The sequence below is a fragment of the Agelaius tricolor genome, unplaced genomic scaffold (assembly GCF_023055355.1).
Source record: "Agelaius tricolor isolate 1412-34295 unplaced genomic scaffold, bAgeTri1.0.p SCAF_29, whole genome shotgun sequence".
NCBI lineage: Eukaryota > Metazoa > Chordata > Aves > Passeriformes > Icteridae > Agelaius > Agelaius tricolor.
In genome coordinates, this window is record NW_027269289.1 from 2,667,078 (window position 1) to 2,685,661 (window position 18,584).

An 18,584-nucleotide genomic window follows, 5' to 3' on the forward strand; every position below is an offset into this window, starting at 1 on the left:
GCTCCCAGATGGCTTTGCCCCCTTGCTATAAACACCTCTCCATCCCCAAGGATTTCCCAAGCCAAGCCATCTCTGAGCCCTGGGAGGCAGCTTGGGGGTGCAGGAGCAGGCAGGATCCTCCTGCAGGGCCCCCAGCCCACCCTCAGACACTGTGCTGAGAGCAGAGGAACCTGGGCAGCCTGTGCCCAAAAATGCAGTGAACTCCCTGAGAACTGGGCTCCTCCCCACCCCCTGCCACTATCTTGGCTGCCTTTCTCTCCACCAAGCAGGGGACACCAGTTGGCCCCTTGGTGGCCAAATCCCAAAGGAAAAAGCCCAAGGCCGAGTGGTACCGAGCCCCACAGGGACCCACAGGCTACCACCAGCCATGGGCCCAGCACCACTCATCCCACTGGGACCCATTTCCCATTAGTCCCTGCCCCTGCACTGCTGCCACCACCCCAAAAATCAACTCCTCACCCGAGGACAGGACCCAGAGGAGGGCAAGTCACCTGCCTGTGTGAGTCACCCCACCTGGAAACCCCAAAGAGGGAACCTGAGCGAGGGTGAGCCCACAAACCCTAAACCCCACGAGGCAGCACCATCTGGATCAACCTCCACCCTACCTCAGCAATAACAGAATCATTATTAAAGGAGTAATTAAGCAGGTACAGCTCAATTCACAGCGTGCCTCGACCCAGCAGCAGCACCACGCTGAAATTCCTGCAGCAGGAGTTCCGAAGCCTGTAGTTTACGGGAGTGCCTGGGGAATTTACAAACAGCAAAGACCAGCTGCTGAAAGGCAGGGTCAAATAGTTCTGGGGGAGAAAATAAGGCTAATTTTGTCCCTAAAACCACTATGAACGTTCCATTTACGGTGCCAGTACAAAACAGTACGCAGCTACCCAGAAAACAAAATAGTTCTTCTCCTGGAAAGCTCTAAGTACACCCAAATATATTCCGCCACATATATGCCAAATATATATTCGGCCACATATATGCCTGAAGGCATCACAGGGGCGGCCAGGCCCAGGCACCGCGTGTACCTCATAGGGCTGGAGACGCGGTCGCACATACAGGAACCCAGGCAACGGCAGCTGGCGGAGGAGAAGGCCTTGAGGGGTAGGGGGGTACGGGAACACCTCCAGGCCCGGCGCGGGCGCGGGCGCGGCCCCGGCCCGGACGGACGGACAGAGCCAACAGACAGACAGACCCGTTTGGCACCGCCTCCGGCCCAGCACTGGGCTGCGCATGCGCCCGCGCCTTTTATAGCCCCGCGAGGCGCCGCGAGAGCATCGCCGCGTTCCCACGCCTGGCCCCGCCCCTTCCGCTGCCAGCCAGGGACGGGGCGGGGCTGAATGGAGGCGGGGCCAACTCGTCCCGCGGGGCGGGGCGTGGCCGGGCGCGGGGCGGGGCAGTGTCTCCTCAATGGGGCCGCGCGCGCGGCGCCAGGTGCGTGCGGGGCGCGCAGCATGCGGCGGGGGGCGGGCAGGGCGCGGTTGCCATGGAGACAGCGGGGGGGGAGCTGTTGCCATAGCGACGGCGGCCGCCATAGCGGGGGGGTGGTCCCATGGCCGCCGGCCTGAGGGGACGGAGCGGCCTGAGGGGAGCGCAGGCACCGGCGGGGCCGGGGGTGCGCCGGGGCACCGGGAAACCTCCGGCAGCCGCGGGCGGCCCGGCCGAGGCTCGGCCCCGCCGTCGCCTTCTATAAAAGCTGGTTTTTATTGATGTGTCCCCGTGGGAAAGGAGCTTCGGCGTCCTCCCCGCCTGCTGAATGCCCGTGTTGTTGTTTTTCCCGCAGCTTTAGTGAGGAGGGCACAACGGAGAGCACAGGTAAGGGCTCGAGCAGAGCCGAAGGTGTGATCCCCCCTCCCCGCTTCCCTCGGCAGAGTCGGTTCTGGAAAGGCAGCGGGGGTCTGTGGGATACAGAGCTCCGCCAGGCTTTGCTGTGTCACTGCCTCTCCTTGCTCATGGAGCCATTGGGAAGCACGTGGAGAATCACAGCGTTGAATAAAAACCTCTGGTGTGTTTTGTCTCGCGTCCAGGGAGGCTGAATCCTGTGTTTTTGTGGCTTGGATAGGAGTAGGGCTTGTCCTCGGTCCCATTGTCCCTGGAGCTTGTGTTTTTCTAGGATGCTTTTGATCCAGATCCAGTGCAGCTCCCACGTGGAGGGGTAGGCTTGGGAATTGGCCAGGGACAGCTCAACTTTCAGCTGAAACAAAGCGGCTTTTACACTATCTTATCCCAACACCTTCAAGTGCGGAATTGAAAGAGAAGCTGGTAGTGACATCTTTGCTGGTGGCAGTTCTCAGCACTCAGAGAAGCTGAAAATAATGGATGAGCGGTACGTTTGTACTTGTCTCTTTTGGGAATTTGTGGGGGCTCTTCTGGAGGAGCCCATCTTCCAGCGTGGTGCTGGATCACTTGGCTTCATTTTTAAACATCCAGGTATAGCTTTAGTTGTGTGTTGGGTGCTGAGCATGGAAATGGTGTCAGCAGCAACTTCTCCATGAGGTGGGGGAGAAAATGTTGCATTAATTCCCCATTTTGGTTCTGCAGGTTGGGCTCTGGTGTTGACTGTGTGGTGTGGTTGTGTTTTACAGAGCTGCAGAGAGGGTTTTGTAAATACACACCCTGTGTGAACCTCGGCTGCGTTTGACACACGTGGTGTTCAGGTGTTTGCTTTTACCTGGGATACACCTTCACATTTCCAACGTTTCTGCAGCTGGATGTGTCTGTGTCACACAGGGAGTTGCTGTGGTTGAGTTTCTCCAGTTTTGGTGACTTGGGCACAGTTTAAAGCTGAAGTCTGGAAGGCTTTAGGATAAATTAAGGGATTTCTGTGGTGTGGAGGGAGAAAGAGAATGCAGCAATCCCACACAGGGAGTCTCTTTCGACCCTGATAAAAGTGATGGGGACAAGGCTGGGACAGGGGAATGGGGCAGCTGAGCCAGGAATCCATGGAGTGTTGTGTTTATAGTCTTCAGCTCCCTGTAGTCTAAATAGCTGGAAAGTTCCCAATGTCTGAAGAAGGCTGGAGAGACACTTCTTATCTTCTGAGTGCCTGTGGCTCCCTCTCCTCCATGGCACCTGTGTTCCCAGGGGAACCTGCAGTACCTGATGTGGTTTTTTCCCATGGCAGTGTCATGCTCTGAGGTAATTCAATTTAATTTTGGCTACCTCAGCTGTGCCAGCACAATCCATCCCTCTAGCAAGCAGAGTTTCTCCCCAGGACTAAAAACTGGAGGTTTCTATTTCTTGGCTGAATCCCCATGAATTCTTTTTAAGACCTGTAATAACTTTTTTGGAACTAGGCTGTATTTATAATGGGTTTTTGTTCCTTTATGGCTCTCTGCACTGAATAATAGACTTGAAGGTTGAAGGTCATTATATCAGAAAACCTTACAAGGTGATTATAATTCCAAAAGGTGTTTTTTCCTAAGTTTAAAATTGCTTTTGAAATGTCATTTAGAGGCACTTAAAATTGATTTGATGGCTCCATTCCTGCTGTTAATAGCACGGGAATGTGCAGGGTGAGTGAGATGGGAGCAGTGCTGAGGCAGGTGGAAGCAAACAGGGGAATTCTAGGTGGGAGTTTACAAACAACCTTGATATTCGAGCCTCAGCTGATGATTCACAATGCAAAGATAATTATGAGCTTAAATTATATCCAATTTAAAAAGCAAGGAAGGATTTACCTTTAGCTGCAGCTCTGCTTCTGCACAGGGGCTGAGGGCAGACCTGGCACCAGCAGCAGCTCAAAACTTCCCTCTGAAACACTCCAGTTATCTATTGTTAGTGCCTGCCTTATCTAAAGCATCTTTGCACCACTAAATAAAATCTGGCTGGCTTTGTGAAAGCAGCCTGTCCTTCTAGAAAAATCAGCTAATCCAAAAGGAGAGATGGGACCCTCCTAGGAAGGAAAAAGAGGGGCTCTTTCCCCCTTTATCCTGATTATGCTTGGCTGCATTCACTCAGCAGGGATTTGATGGTGAGTCTGACAGATCCGTGTCCAGCAGGTCCTCCTGTCTTCCTGAGAGTCACTTTGGTCTTTGGAGATGTTAACCCCCCAAAACAGTTCACCTGACAGGTTGCAGGTATTCAGAGGTGATGAGGCTGCAGAGGTTCATTGTCAGAGCAGCACTGAGCTCCTGGGCTGAGTGTGGGTTGGAAAAATACAGGGTGCAATGTTCACAAGAGTGTGTGATGGAGGAGCCCTGCCTGGCATGCACAGAGGGGGGGGAAAACAGGAGATTCCTCACTTGCTAAGGGCCTTTGACACTTATCCAAAATCTGGGCCCAGTAAGATAAAAAGGTGATTATTTAGAGTGATGAGCAGCAGTGTTCAGTAGTGTTTGAAGATGTAGGTAGTGAAAACCAGCTCTTTGAATGAAAAGCAGCTCTTTGAGGTGTTCTACTGTTGGTACAATGATTTATTATTGAGAAGGTGATGTGATGGAAAGTGTCCCTGCCCATGGCAGGGGTGGAACGACACGAGCTCTAAGGGCCTGTCCAGCCCAAACCAATCCATAATGCCATTGTATAAAGTTTTCTGAAGGGGTCAGAGGGTAAAGGCTGCACCAATCTGAGCTCCTGACAGTGTCACTTTGCTCTGTCCAGCACTGAAGGGTGGTGCTTTCCTAGAATACTGGCTGATTTCTCACATGATCCATGCCAACACTTGCAGGTCCTACCTGGAGAGACCTGCCATTGTCACCTGCTGGGCTGCCAGGGAGCAATCACAGCATGTCATCTCTAGAACAAACCCTCAGATCTCTCTGAGATGGCAAAACCTGCAAAAACTCAGTGATTTTGGGTCAGCAGCTCTTCCTCAGCATTTCCTCTGGCCAAAAGCCCTTGTCTAACAGAGTTTTTGATGGACTCTTCATTACAATTGGCAAAGAAAAAGCAGAAGAGAGTGGACAGTTCTGTGAATTTTCATTTCCTTTTCATAGACTTACTTTGGAGAAGTGGGAGAGTACTGCGTGCTGGCAGAGCTTTTGTGTTTTATGTGACGGGCTGTTGAAAGAGTTCTCAAACTGCACTTCCTTCCCGTGGGCTTTAAGGTCATTTCCCAGTGCTTGCAGACTCATGGCGGGCTGGGAAACCCTTCTCTCATCACCAGGGAATGAAATGCTCTCCGTGGGTTTTTGGAGCCAACAAAAATCTCTTTGTCTTCTCTTCCCTCCCACTGTTTCCCAAGCAGCAAGTTTGCTGACAGGCCTTGTGGGGAAGGGGGGAGTGCTGCTCCAAGATCCAGGCTCTCAGGGAAAACGAGCTGCTGAGGTGGAACAAAGGGTCTGGCAAAGTGTGTTTTGCTGAGGCAATCACACCTGGGAAAAACAGCCAAGGATTTTATGGTAAAAGAGGTTAAGGAAGAGGATGAGACTGTGGGACAAAGTTCAGAGACAAAAACATGCAATTCTCAGCCCAGAGGTGATCTTGGAATGATAACAAACCTGAGATTTATCCACCTGTGCAAAGCTGGATCTGTAAAACCTCGTTGTGGTGGTGTCCATGTGCAGTGACTCCGCTTTGGTGATTTGTCTGCTACAGAAACTGGATGGCTTCTACGGTGAGCCTGGGCAAGGAAACATTGTTGGAAGATGGAATGCCACCTGCAAAAAAGCCCAGGTAATTTTCATTATGCTCCAGTGAATTTGCTCTAACCAGAGCCTTTTCCTTTGCCTCGCATTGTTCTTTAAGGATTGTGACCCCTGGTGACCGCGGCTGTTTTGTTTCCTGATCCAAGAGCTGTGTGCTGGCTTCTGGCCGTGCCCTGGGCTTTCCTGCTGTTTGTGGAACAAACACCTTCACACCCAGAATGTACTTTTTTTTTTGTTTTAACCCTCAGCCAGGGGATGGGGTCGCTCTCAAAGCTGTATTTTGCTGTCCTGTCTCCATGGTCCTGTTCACTCGAAGTGTCAGATCGGACATGGTGTTTGTGCTTCTTCGCTTGAGTTGGGTGGTGGTTTCCAGGAGGACAGAGTTACTCAAAATCGTATGGTTGAGCTGCATGTAAAGGCTAAATAATTCACTCTGAGGCTCCTGGTGCTTAGAAGTAGGCTGTCTTACAGTTCTGTGAGTGGAATCTGACTGGTGGATAATTCTGTCTGCCAGAAACTGAGACTGTGGCTGCTGCAGGCTCAAAAGTTCTTGTGAACAAGCACCTAATTCAGCTGGGGGGTTGTCTCCCACTAATTTGATTTATTTGCAAGTTCTGGAGGACTGCAGGATAGTACTGTATGGTCTTGAGGTTGATCTGTGACCCTGGAATGTGCAGAAGAGACGCTGGAAGATAATTTTTTCCTTGCTCAGGATATCAAGGTAGAAACAAGTGCATTTATCAGAAGGGCAGGCATGCAGGACATTAAGACTTGGTTATTTGTTATTATTTTGGATTTCAGTCCCTGTATTTCCAATAGTGTTTTTATACTAGCTCATTAGCCTGAATACTAGTTTATTCCTCACAAGAGGCTTGCAGTCCTAAAATTAAACCTTGTTTATCAGCAGTAACAGTGAAGCCCTCCTCGAGGAAAGGGTTAACAAGTCTGTTTTCATAGGCAGGGGCTGAGGGAAGGCACAGCTCCATCTGTGTGGTGTTGGTTTCCTCTCCCCTTCTCACTAAATATCACGTGTTTGCTGATAAAGCCCATTTCTTCCATACAAGTTGCTTTCCCAGGCTGCTGCTCCAATCCTGGGGAGCTGCAGCAGATCCCTGCTGCAGAAAGCAGCTGGACACCAGGCAAGGCAAGGCAAAGAGCAACACATCTGCTTAATAAATGCTAAAGGTCACATTTAAAAGCTCTGTGCAGGTGTAAAGCCAGGAAAACAGGGAGGAGGGGAGGAGGAATAAGGAGAACACAGCGCTGCAGCCCTTTCATGTGACTCTGTATCATCTGGATATTCTAAAAAATTGGCCTTGAGCATCTTGCTGACATTGCAGGCATCACAGGGAAGGGATTGCTGGTACAGCTGAGGGGGTTCCTCAGCAAACTGGGGCTGGGCCCCTCCAGGGCAGATCTAGGAGGAAGCCTTCCTTGCTTTTGTCTGTGCTGGCATAAGTGGGGCTGTTGTCTCAAGGGCCCTGTTCTGCACCTTGTTTAAACCAGGTCACATTTCTGACCTGCATGGGATCTGACACACGTTTTATCTCGGGACACAGAGCGTCTGTGTCTCATTCTCTCGTGCTCACCACCCCTTTCCCATGCCCTCCAGCCCTCCATGTAACTTTTATTAATAGACTTCCCTTATTCCAGATTTTTAGTGGATTAGCTTTGCTGCAGAAGCACCCCAGGGCATCATTGACTTCCCCAGTAACCATCATGGTAACAGATTTGATTCCCAAAATGTTGTAATTAGGGACCTTGTATTGGGAGCATTTGTGCTGCTGATCCATGCAGCTGCCTGCTGTCCTCTAAGGATACCAAGCTGCTCCTCTCACACTCTGTTTATCAGAGAGCCCCATTGGATATTTGATACAAAATTTAGGCACAGGGTACCTCCCTCTCCCTCAGTCTGTGTGTGCCACCACCCCAGACACCCTTCCCCTCATGGTGGTACCAGCTTTGCTCCTTTCTCCTTTTGCAGGAAGCTGTTGCCAAGTCTCAAAACCAAGAAGCCTCGGGAACTTGTGTTGGTGATTGGGACAGGAATTAGTGCTGCAGTTGCTCCCCAGGTCCCAGCACTGAAGTCCTGGAAGGGGCTGATTCAGGCCCTCCTGGATGCTGCTATTGACTTTGATCTCCTGGAAGATGAGGAGAGCAAAAGGTTCCAGAAGTGTCTTCATGAAGACAAGAACCTGGTCCATGTTGCCCATGACCTTATTCAGAAGCTGTCTCCGGTCAGTGTGCTTGTACCTGCCCTGAGCATAGGATTTGGCTTTTGGAAATTGCCAGATTTAGTTCTCCAGTAATGGTGCCCCCATCCCACCAATTCCTCTGTGTACAAGGAACCACAGGTGCACTTACTGTGCCAGGTGCCTGAGACATAACCCTGCTGTGGATGTGGGTTTTGGGTATTTCACCTGGACCCAGATGATTAAAGGGATGGAGCACCTTTCTATGAGAAAAGGCTGAGAAAAGTGGGATTGTTAAACCTGGAGAAGAAGGCTTCAGTGGTGACCTAATTGTGGCCTTCCAATACCTGAAGGGAGCTGACAAGAAAGATGGAGAGAAACTGTGGACAAGGGGCTGGAGTGACAGGACAAGGGGGAATGGCTTCACACAGCCAAAGGGCAGGGCTAGATGGGCTATTGGGAAGAAATTCTTCCTTGTGAAGGGGGTGAGATTGGCCAGAGAAGCTGTGGCTGCCCCATCCCTGGGAGTGTTCCAGGCCAGGCTGGAGGGGTTTGGAGCAACTTGGGATAGTGAAAGGTGTCCCTGCCCATGGCACAGAGTGGGATGAGATGGCAGAGTGGGCTTTAAGGTCTTTCCCAACCCAAACCAGTCTGGGATTCTGTGATCCTATTACTATGCTGAAGGAGAGCACCCACCCTGGTGCAGCTAAGGCTCTGTGTTTGCCCTACAAGGACCCAGAGCTTTGCAGGGTGTTGGGAAATGTGGGCAGTTTTTCACGGGGCCATTTGGTGTGAGGTGTTGCAGGGCTGGCTCTGATCTCAATCTTCTCCCCTTCTCAGCGCACAAGCAACGTTCGCTCAACCTTTTTCAAGGACTGTTTATACGAGGTGTTTGATGACCTGGAATCCAAAATGGAAGATTCTGGGAAGCAGCTGCTTCAGTCTGTGCTTCACTTGATGGAAAATGGGGCCCTTGTGTTAACCACAAACTTTGATAACCTGCTGGAGCTGTATGCAGCACACCAAGGGAAGCACCTTGAGTCTCTTGACCTGACTGATGAAAAGAAGGTAAAGGATGATTATTTCTTTTGTCAGGGTCTGTGGTGGTGCAGAATGTGCTCTCATGCTGCCTGAGGGCATTGTTCTGAATGTAGTGGTTTAACTGGTGGCAGACAAGCTCCAGGCAGAGGCTCTGACTGTCCAGGGCAGCAAGCAGAGGAATGAGGAGGAACACTCCTTTCTGGAACGCTGGTTTGCTGGCTGCCATCCAGTGCTCAGGAGGAGTCCTTAAGCCTGCTATTTCTTTGATCTCTGTCCTTGAAACTTCTGGCTTGGCCTTGCTTCCACATAAGGCTCGGGTTGATGTTTCCAGCCCATATGAGAAACTCCATGCGAGATGCAAAGCTGAAGTTTTTATTTTTATAAGGTGCTGCACAGTGCTTTTTGTGATGGGCGTTCAGGACTACAGCCTTCAAGGCTCCCCTCTTGCCCCATGTCCTCTTCCTGGAATGGCTCCTCCTGCTGCACTCTCAGAGCTACTCTCTTTATGCAAAAATCCCTCCTCCTGCCCCAGTCAGGCTGTGAAACCCTGAGCTCTGCACCTGCTCACCTCATCTCTCCATCATAGGTTTTTTTGGTGAGGAGCATCTCATCCTTCTGTTTGTATGTTAAACATCCTCATTGTCTGTGTCCTGTGCAGTCCTTGCTCTCTTTTCATTCTCATTTCTGTGCTTCATGTTTCCTGCGTGACCTCTTAATCTACATGGCTGGAAGTACTTACAGTGTTACAAGTAAGCATTCTAATTATTGCAAGCTTAAACGAGCTGAGGTCTGCAGGAGTAAACCGAGAGCCTCAGAAGCAGCTGTCTGAAATGGAGGTCAGCTCAGCCAGTGACTCCCTCAGAGCCAGTAGGGGCCACAAAATAAAACTTGGTAGGCTTGAGAAACATGCTGAAAGAGGATTTGTAGGTTTTTTTCCCCTTTTTCTGGTCAATCTGGCATTTTGATTCAGTCTTCTCATCGCATTCACCAGCCAGCTGAAGTGTTAACCCAAACAAGCACCCCAAGCTGTGGCTGCAGGCCATGGTGTGGAGGCTGAAGGAGGGGTGAAGATGAGAAGATGAGGAAGAAGCAGCCTCTTTGGAATGCTTCCCCAAAATGTTACATTTAGCAGTGTTGTGGTAGCCAACGTGATGCACTCACGGACGTTGCTGCGGGTTTGTGCTGTGCAGGTGCTGGAGTGGGCGCAGGAGAAGAGGAAGCTCAGTGTCCTGCACATCCACGGCGTCTACACCAACCCCAGCGGCATCGTCCTGCACCCGGCCGGCTACCAGAACGTGCTGCGCAACACCGAGGTCATGGTGAGCCACGCTGGGCCAGCCTGGGCAGCTGCAGCTCCCACCAGGCACAGCTCAGCTGGGCTTTGCCTGAGCTTCACAGAGGGTGGGGGAGAATTCATTAGCTATGGGAAATAGGAGGGTGAATTCCCTGGCCTGCTGAGGTGCTGGAACACCTCCCATGTCACAAACATCTTTTATGAAAAATCCTTTCCTTAGGATTTTTCCTCCTGAGAAGCTGAGAGGCCTCAAGAATAAAATATAAACAATGATTGTCTGCTGTTGTGAAATGCAACAAGTAGATCTTTGATTGGCCCATGTTGGTTGTTTCTAATTAATGGCCAATCAGTCAGCTAGCTCAGACTTTCTGTCCGAGACACAAGCCTTTGTTATTCATTCTTTCTTTTTCTATTCTTAGCCAGCCTTCTGATGAAATCCTTTCTACTATTCCTTTAGTATACTTTTAATATATCATAAAATAATAAATCAAACCTTCTAAAACATAAAGTCAGATCCTCGTCTCTTCCCTCATCCTAAGACCCCTGTAAACACAGTCACACTCCCACACTTGCTGAAGGATGGCATTTCTGCAGAGCCTCCCCAGGGATAGGGCAGGTGTGTCTCTTGTGAGGATGACGCTCACCTTGACCAAGAACATCTTTCCCTTTCTTAAAGCGAGAGATTCAGAAGCTGTATGAAAATAAGTCCTTCCTCTTCTTGGGCTGTGGTTGGACAGTTGATGACACCACGTTTCAGGCCCTGTTTTTAGAGGCTGTCAAGCACAAGTCAGACCTGGAGCACTTCATGCTGGTGCGGAGGGGGGATGTGGATGAGTTCAAGAAGCTCCGTGAGAACATGCTGGACAAAGGGATCAAAGTGATTTCCTACGGGGACGACTACGCTGACTTGCCCGAGTACTTTGAGCGGTTGACGAGCGAGATTGCCATGCGGGGCCGAGCAGGTAGGGACAGGGGCTGGGCTGGGGGACCCTTGGCTGGCACCGTGCACAGTAGACAGGGGTAGTAGCCCCTGTTCTCCATGCTATATAGATTCCTGAAGCCTTTTTTTTTAAAAAAAAAGTAAACATGTCTCTAAGTATAGCTGGATCTGCAGGTTACTTTTCTGAAAACACTGTATGTTTTAACAGTTTAGACAGCTGTGCTGCCTCCCACGCCTGCAAACTTTGTTTTTCATGTGCAGCTGTTTGTTCCCTTTTTAGTGAAGGCGCATTTAGTCGCATTTAGTCTCAGTGACCCTCGTGCTGCTCAGCCTGAGCCAATGCTTTTAAACAAGAGGTATCACTAATAAATCATAAAAATGGGGGGAAGTGGGTTCACTGGCCAGAGCCTTGCTGGCAGGCATTTTGAGGGTTAACCTAGCCAGGAAAGCCTGTGTGAAAACAGCACATGGGCAGCTGGCTCTCCACCTGAGACTGGTCTCTGCTCTGCCCCAGGTGTGCCCAAGGAGGGGCAGCAGCTGAACGGCTCTGCCGCTGCCCATGCAGAGGTAAAAGGTAAGGAAGGCTCTCTGGAGCCAGGGGCTTCACTCTGTGTTGCTCCCTGGAGTCCCAGACAGGTTTTCAGCCTTTGCTTCCATGCAGGATGCAGCCCCTGAGCCTGAGCCCTGCCCAGGCCCTGAGCTGTGGCAGGGGCTCCTGGGACAGGCCCAGGCCAGGCCAGCAGCCCCCAGGGAGGCCGGAGCCCACCACTGTCCCACTGCTGTCCAGCACCGAGCCAGGACCCTTGCGGCAGGGACGAGGCCAGGACAGAGCCTTGACCACGGATGAACAGCAGGTCTAACACAGCAATTGTGGTTTTACTGGGGCTGCGTGTGCCTGCGGAGCGCGGTATCCCCGAGGGAGCTGCAGCCTCCTCTAACTTCATACCTAGTGCTTTTATATTCTGTATTTCAATTTAAAAATGAAACTTGAGCTTTTTTTTTTTTTTTTTACTGGAAGCTCTAGTTTTCTAGTCCTGTCTTTTTACTGTACAGTATTTTGTATGTTGAAGTTGTATTAAAGGCCCACTCACTGAACTTTGGCTGCTGTATCATTTAAAGGCCCTTTCACCCCTCCTGGTGGGAGTTCATCTCCCCCAAACCCAGTAGGAAACAGGTCCTGGCTGGAGGCAAGTTATTTATACACAGAGAACAAATTATGAAGTTTATTTTATATAAATTATGTCTCTTAGCAGACAGCATTCAATTTATTGCACTATAGCACATCTGCAATACAGAGCTACAAGACATTGTCAGAGGTTTGTATTACTCGGTGTAGCACTTCCAACCGGGATCAAGAGGCACTCGGAGCGGGGAGAAAGGGTGCAGGAAAGCAGCAAGCAGCCACCATTCTCTTCCAGTATTAATGTGGTTTGGTTTTTTTTTTCCTTTTTACTAGCAAATAACGCCAAGACCAGCAGGCAGGAGCCAGGAAGGGCACGCTGCCTTCCCCTTCTGGACCTGGCTGCTGCAGCTCTCCAGCTCCTGCCCAAATATGTGGTGTCTGGGGACCCTGCTTCCGAGTCCGGGTGAGGACAGATATGGGGGACTTTAAGGCAATTTAGCATGTCCCCTCCAGCCCAGCACAGACCATCACCTTTTTTTGGTTTATCAGCTTCGGTGGAGCTGCCACAAGCAGCAACATTAGCAGCCAGATCTAACACTGCCCCTAAGCCCAAGTCCCTCCTGCCTCCGCCCTAAGCTGGTCTAAAAATCAAAAGCAGCTCAATAAAAAGCCTTCAAACCCACCAAAAAGCACAGCAGATCCTGGCACCACCCACCCCCCCGTGCAGCACGAACAATACAAAGCTCTGGATTCAGCCTCCACACAAGGGAGCCTGCGTCACTGGAGACAGAATGGAGGAACCCAGGGAAGGGCTTTTTCTGGATAAAAGGGGGTTTATCCAAAAAAAGTACTCCTCATGCTGCCATTCCTCCATTCTGTTCTGCACTACACGGGAAAGACTAGTTGGTGACAGGGTAAAGCAGGTTCTTCTGGGACATCTGCACACAGCGATTTGGTGTTTAGGCCTTCATGAGCGCTGCGACCACGGCCTTGGCGTTAAGGCTTCGCAGATCACAGTAGGTTTGTCCGGTACCAACGAAAACGATGGGCTTGCTCGTGATGTAGGTCATGGAGATGGCAGCACCCACCTGCCAGGGACAAGCAGCACCATGAAATGCACTGCTCCCCCTCAGGGAGCTTGTCATTCATTCATCCCCCATGAGTGGAAACCAGACTTCTAAATTTGGTTCAATGGCTTAAACACAAGGAGAAAGTGCAGGAGTGCCCTGTGTTTGACAGTTCCCATCTCTCCCCTCCAGTCACTGTCAGGAAGCTCTGTACAGAGTCCCCTCAGCAGCCTCCTTACCTTGTCATCAATAGTATCGAACTTGGTGAGGACGATCCCATCGATGAGCCGCGGTGTCTGGGCCATGGAGTGATCAGCCAGGGCCTTGTTGAACTTGACCTGAAGGAGAAAAAAGATCCGAGAAATGCGTTTGTGCTGCCACCATCCAATTCTCTGCTAAAACCTACAGAAATGGATTCTTTTCCCTCTTTGTCTCTCAAGAACAAAGCCTCCACACTCACCAGCTGATCCACAGCCTCATTTCCCACCAGGGCTTCCCCAACAAACAGGACCAGGTCGGGAGCGTTGACAGCAATGAGTTTGGCCAGCGCAGTCATCAGGGGTGCGTTGTCCTGCATGCGTCCCGCCGTGTCCACCAGCACCACGTCAAAGCCCTGGTTGCGAGCTGGGGCAGCAGGGAGGCAGCGTGAAGGACAGCACTGCCCCAGGACAGCACCCCCCGCCCCCAGCCCCACACATACCATAGGAGATGGCCTCCATGGCGATGCCCGCGGCGTCCTTGCCGTATCCCTTCTCGTAGAGCTGCACCATGGTGCGCCCGCCGTGGCTCTCCGGAGGGTGCAGCGCGTTGAGGCGGCGCGTGTGGGTGCGCAGCTGCTCCACCGCGCCCGCGCGGAACGTGTCACACGCGGCAATCAGGACACTGAAGCCGTTCTCGATGAGCCAGAACGAGATCTGCAGCAGGCAGCAGACCAGAAAAGTAGCTACACAGCCTGACCCCATCACCCCACCCCTGTGAGCCAGGGTCCTGTCCTACCTTGGCCAGGTTGGTGGACTTCCCGACACCGTTGACACCACAGAAGGTGATGACGTAGGGCCGGCGATGGCGCTGGGCGTCCATGACATCGCGGAGGACGTCCACACGGCGCTGGGGCTGCAGGATCTGCACCAGGGCCTCCTGCAGCGCCTGCTTCACCGTCGAGGTTACCGCTGGGGAAAGGGGGTGCAAAGAGGACATGTCACACATGGGGAATGCTCCTGAGCTCCAAACCACACACTGGACGCCACACGGACACTTACTGGTGAATGTTCCCATCACCTTCCCTTCCAGTTTCTTGGCCACTGATTCACAGAGCTGCACTGCAATCTCAGCTGCCACATTTTTAGCTTGAGAGAGACAAAACAGGGAGTCAGCGCTGCTGAGAAGGTTATGTACATCCCACTTCAGTGTCAAGGGAAGGATGGAGTCAGTGTGCAGGATTCCCACTGGATCTGACTGCTGCCTCCCTTTTGCTACCCTCTTAAGGGCTTCTCAGGGGTCAGATAGGAACTCACCACAGTTCCTGTGGGCAAGAATATCCCAAACCACAGGCACTACCCACACCAGGGCCCACCCAACAGAGCACAGGGAACTGCCACTGCTCCCTCACACCACGGATCCAGACGTACCAATCAAGTGATCTTTCATCTTCTCCAGCACAGGGTCCATGTCCCCTCTGGTCAAGCTCTTGGAACCCACCAGGCCCTTCAGCATGCCAAACATGCCCCCCAGGCCACCCTTCTTCACACTGTGGAGAAGCAGAAGAGTTACACTGAGGTTTGAAAACAATCATCTGCAAAGGTCAGATGCAGAAGGGCTTGCCCTGAGAGGACAAACACACCAGTTTGTGCTTCCTGCATTACTGGTTAGACTGGAACAGGAGTTACGGGAGAGAAATCAAGAACCATGTGACAAGCAAGGGCTGTGGGAGCCTCTACCTGGGTTTTGAAGGGTTCTGGACAACTTTCTCCTCTTCAGCTTCATCATCACTCTCATATTCCAGGTCATAGAGGCGGCCAGGCTCCCGATTTTTGTCCCCCAGGGCCTGCGAAGAGAACAAGCAGCTTTATGGGCTGAGTGCCACAATCCTTGTTTCATGTTTCTTCATGATCCCTTTTCATCCAGGCACAGAGACTGGGCTGGATTCATAATGCCCAGCTGATCCCAGAGAATGCAAAACAGCAAACGGAGCCTGACTTTTCCTTACCATGTCAGGGTCAAACTCCTCCACAGGACAAGCCTCCGCGCTGCCGTTGGTAGCAGAATTACTGTAATCAAGTACTTTGGCATTAGAGTTCCCCAGATCCCACACCCGGGGCTTCTTCCCCTTCTCCTTCTGTGCATCGGGCTTCGGAGATCTGGTGGAACAAAGACCAGAAACACATTGTGTTCAGTGCAGGGAAGCAGCAGCCATCACCTCCTTAGGAGACATGAAAAATAAAAGCCTGGATTACCCAAAAAAGCATAAATTGACCAATTTGATCTCCAGAGTTTATTTATCTGAACTTTAACCCCATATGGCACCACTTCCCCTCAAGCCATATATCAATGCACTAATGCTGTCTGCTCACTAAAGACAGGTCTGGACTTCTCCCAGGGTTTCTGCATCTCCCAGCAAAGAAAATCAGGTTCTATTATCCCTCCAGGACACCCAGGTGTCTTCTCTCAATTTTTTCAGCAAGGAGAGAAATCAGGGAAATAAGGTCCAGGAAAGTGAGGTGACCCCAGGAAAGTGGCTTCCAGGGGTCACCAAAAGGAGAAGAGATTCAGCCATGGCCTAGTTCAAACATAGGCAGACTGACCATGCCCTCATCACCCACCTGGACTTCTCCCCAGCTTTCATGTGTCTCCTGAAGAATTCCTCCCGGTTCTTCTGCAGGATTTCATCCTTGGTCAGTTCCTCCTTGTCTCCTGCTGCTGAGAGCTGCTTGTCACCCGCAGATGCTTTACTGGGTGCTGTCACAGCTTCAGTTCCTGACAGGAAGAGCCCCAACACAAGCTCAGTCCAGCACCAAGTGGATTGGGAAAGCACAGCCTGCAGCACATTGCTCTGGAATATTTATTTCCCTCTCATTTATCTTCCCCATCAACTCACCATCTTTTTTGGAACCTTTGTTCTTCTTGTTCTTGACCTTCTCCTTTGGTTTCTCCCCTCGGGTTTCAATCATACACTTAACAGTCTTCTGGGATTTCAGAGACTGCTCAAACGTCTTCATTACCATGGGAGCTCGGACTTTGCTGCTTTCCTCTGCATCCCTGCAGGGAGGTGACCCATTAGCCTGGATTTCAGCTCTTCCCCCGCTCCCATCTCTGCTCAAAACAGAAATTTAAGACAAAACCCAAGCTCTGTACCGGAGGAGGCGCATGAAGTCATCTTTAAAGTCAAAGGTGCCATTTAGGAGGCCCAGGGCTCCTTTCTGCTGGAACTCGTTGCGGTACTTGTCCCTGAACTCCTTATGGACGTCGTCTATCAACTTGTCCACGTAGGTTAGAGTCAGGATCTTCTGGAAGCCCACCTGCCAAGGAGCATGGCCAACAGACACTGCACTTCCAGCTCATTCAACAGCAGCAAGCAAGCAAAAACCTCTCTGTTTAATTCAGAGTTCTTTAACTTGGGCAAGCTTCAGCATCCATGCACTTTCTGCTCTACCTTCCTAAATTTTTAAAATGCCCCCAAAAAGGTGAAAAACAGCCTAGAGCTTCACTTCAACAGGTGACTCTAACACACAGAGGCTGTCTCATGGCAACAGGGACACGTAGGGTAAGGGGAGAAAACCTTTAGCTTATCTGTGGGTCAACAGGAAAGGCAGTATGGATATATGGAGATAAGGTGCCAGGAGACTAAAAAAGAGAGTGTTAAATGCTCCATAAAGTGAAGGGAACAATAACTTCTGGCTTTTTTTCAATAGCTCTGGCCAAAGTGAAGTTTTACAAGGCTGCAGCTTCTATTTGAGGTTTGATTAGTTTTAATCCTGTTGCAGATGATTAAAATAAGCTGCTACTGCAGTGGCATTCAGCTGACAGACACCCATGTCCCCCCTTCTGGGGGAGCCTGGCTACACTGGGGTCACTGCTCAACATCCCCTGAATTGCTTTTCAGAGCCCCTCACCCCCCAAAATCCCAGAGACAGAGGAGCCAAACCACTCTGGGAGCTGAGGTCCAGCCCTAGGCAATGCAAACAGCTGCTTGCTCAAACCTCAGCACAGCAGGAACTGTTCCCCCTTTTTTCTGGGGAAATCTCCTTCCTTTGGGTTGGGGGCACATGGGGGGCTGGAGGGGCCCTCCTGCCACTACAGGGGTGCCTGGAGGGGGTCACTTACCACAAACACCAGCTCAAACTGGTTGTCCAGTTTGTACTTAAGCGTGAGGGCTTCATGGGTGAAGGAGTTGTTGCCACCTCTCTCCTGGGGGAGAGGAGCTGTCAGAATGGGGGTGCCAGCAGCACCCACCATCCCCTCATGCCTGTCACCCCCCCTCTCCCCAGTATCATCCCTGTCACCCCCCTTTCCCAAAGCCGTCCAGCATTCCTTACACAAGGCCCCACACGCCCTGGGCAGGTGGTCCCATCCATCCCCCCTCAGCTGGGTGATCCCACCCACCCCGGGGTGGCCGTGCTCCCTCTGCCCCATCCCAGACAGGTGGTCCCATCCAAGTCTGTCGCCTCCCCAAGGTGATGGTCCCATCCACACCCCCCAAATGGGTGACCCCACTCCCAGAGCTGGTCGTGCCTGTGTGTCCCCTCCAACAGGTGATTCCCACCTGTGTGCCACCCCTCTCCTACCCAGGTAGATGGTCCCACTCCTATCCGTCCTCTCCCACCCTCACCGGGCTGATCCCATTCCCCCAGAGCTGTTCGTGCCCGTGGTTCCCCCGCCCCACGCAGGTGGTCCCGCTCCCCATTCCCCCGCCAGCTCCGTGGGCTCAGCTGATGTCCCTTCCCAGGCAGACGGTCCCATCCCGCCTCCCCGCCATGTCTGTGGCCTCAGCTCTCTCCTCCCCAGGCAGACGGGTCCCACTGCCTCCCTCCCTCAGGGCAGCCGGGCGCTCCCTCTCCCCCCTCGCCAGGTATGTGACCCCTACCCAACCCTGCTCCCCCGGCAGCCGGCCCCGCCCGACCTGCAGGAGGACGGAGCGGATGAGGGCGTTGACGGGGGCGGTGGCGGCGGGCCCGCGCACGCCCTGGAAGCACCAGAGGACGAGGCCGCCCTTGCTGAAGATGGTGAAGAAGTCGAGCATGGCGGCGGCGCCGGGCCCGGCGGGGCGCACACGTCGCTCTGCCCCGCGCTTCCGCCGGAAGCCCCGCCCCCCCGCGCCATTGGCGGGATGGCGACGGGCGGGGGCG

The 18,584-nt window shown here is 52.1% G+C and overlaps 2 protein-coding genes across 4 annotated transcripts; one reads left to right on the top strand and one right to left on the bottom strand.

Annotated features, from left to right (window-relative positions):
- The first annotated feature begins 1,511 nt into the window (after nucleotides 1-1,511).
- On the top strand, nucleotides 1,512-12,147 carry FAM118B (family with sequence similarity 118 member B). 3 transcript variants are annotated; one of them, XM_071449824.1, is made up of 8 exons: nucleotides 1,512-1,812; nucleotides 5,536-5,613; nucleotides 7,570-7,822; nucleotides 8,618-8,845; nucleotides 10,009-10,137; nucleotides 10,789-11,074; nucleotides 11,567-11,626; nucleotides 11,697-12,147. In XM_071449824.1, exons 2-8 carry the CDS (start codon nucleotides 5,543-5,545, stop codon nucleotides 11,897-11,899), a joined length of 1,230 nt encoding a protein of 409 aa, XP_071305925.1. In that variant the 5' UTR covers nucleotides 1,512-1,812; nucleotides 5,536-5,542; the 3' UTR covers nucleotides 11,900-12,147. The 3 variants fall into 3 exon arrangements, with proteins under 3 accessions (XP_071305925.1, XP_071305926.1, XP_071305927.1); XM_071449825.1 differs by having other exon boundaries at nucleotides 10,870-11,074; XM_071449826.1 differs by having other exon boundaries at nucleotides 11,714-11,877.
- A 97-nt stretch (nucleotides 12,148-12,244) lies between these two features.
- Nucleotides 12,245-18,539, bottom strand: SRPRA (SRP receptor subunit alpha). Its single transcript, XM_071449805.1, has 14 exons — nucleotides 18,359-18,539; nucleotides 17,563-17,646; nucleotides 16,594-16,757; nucleotides 16,337-16,497; nucleotides 16,062-16,215; nucleotides 15,449-15,599; nucleotides 15,180-15,286; nucleotides 14,871-14,989; nucleotides 14,502-14,588; nucleotides 14,239-14,411; nucleotides 13,943-14,156; nucleotides 13,703-13,866; nucleotides 13,482-13,580; nucleotides 12,245-13,263 (listed from the first exon to the last, which is right to left on the bottom strand). Exons 1-14 carry the CDS (start codon nucleotides 18,476-18,478, stop codon nucleotides 13,135-13,137), a joined length of 1,926 nt encoding a protein of 641 aa, XP_071305906.1. The 5' UTR covers nucleotides 18,479-18,539; the 3' UTR covers nucleotides 12,245-13,134.
- Nucleotides 18,540-18,584: the final 45 nt, after the last annotated feature.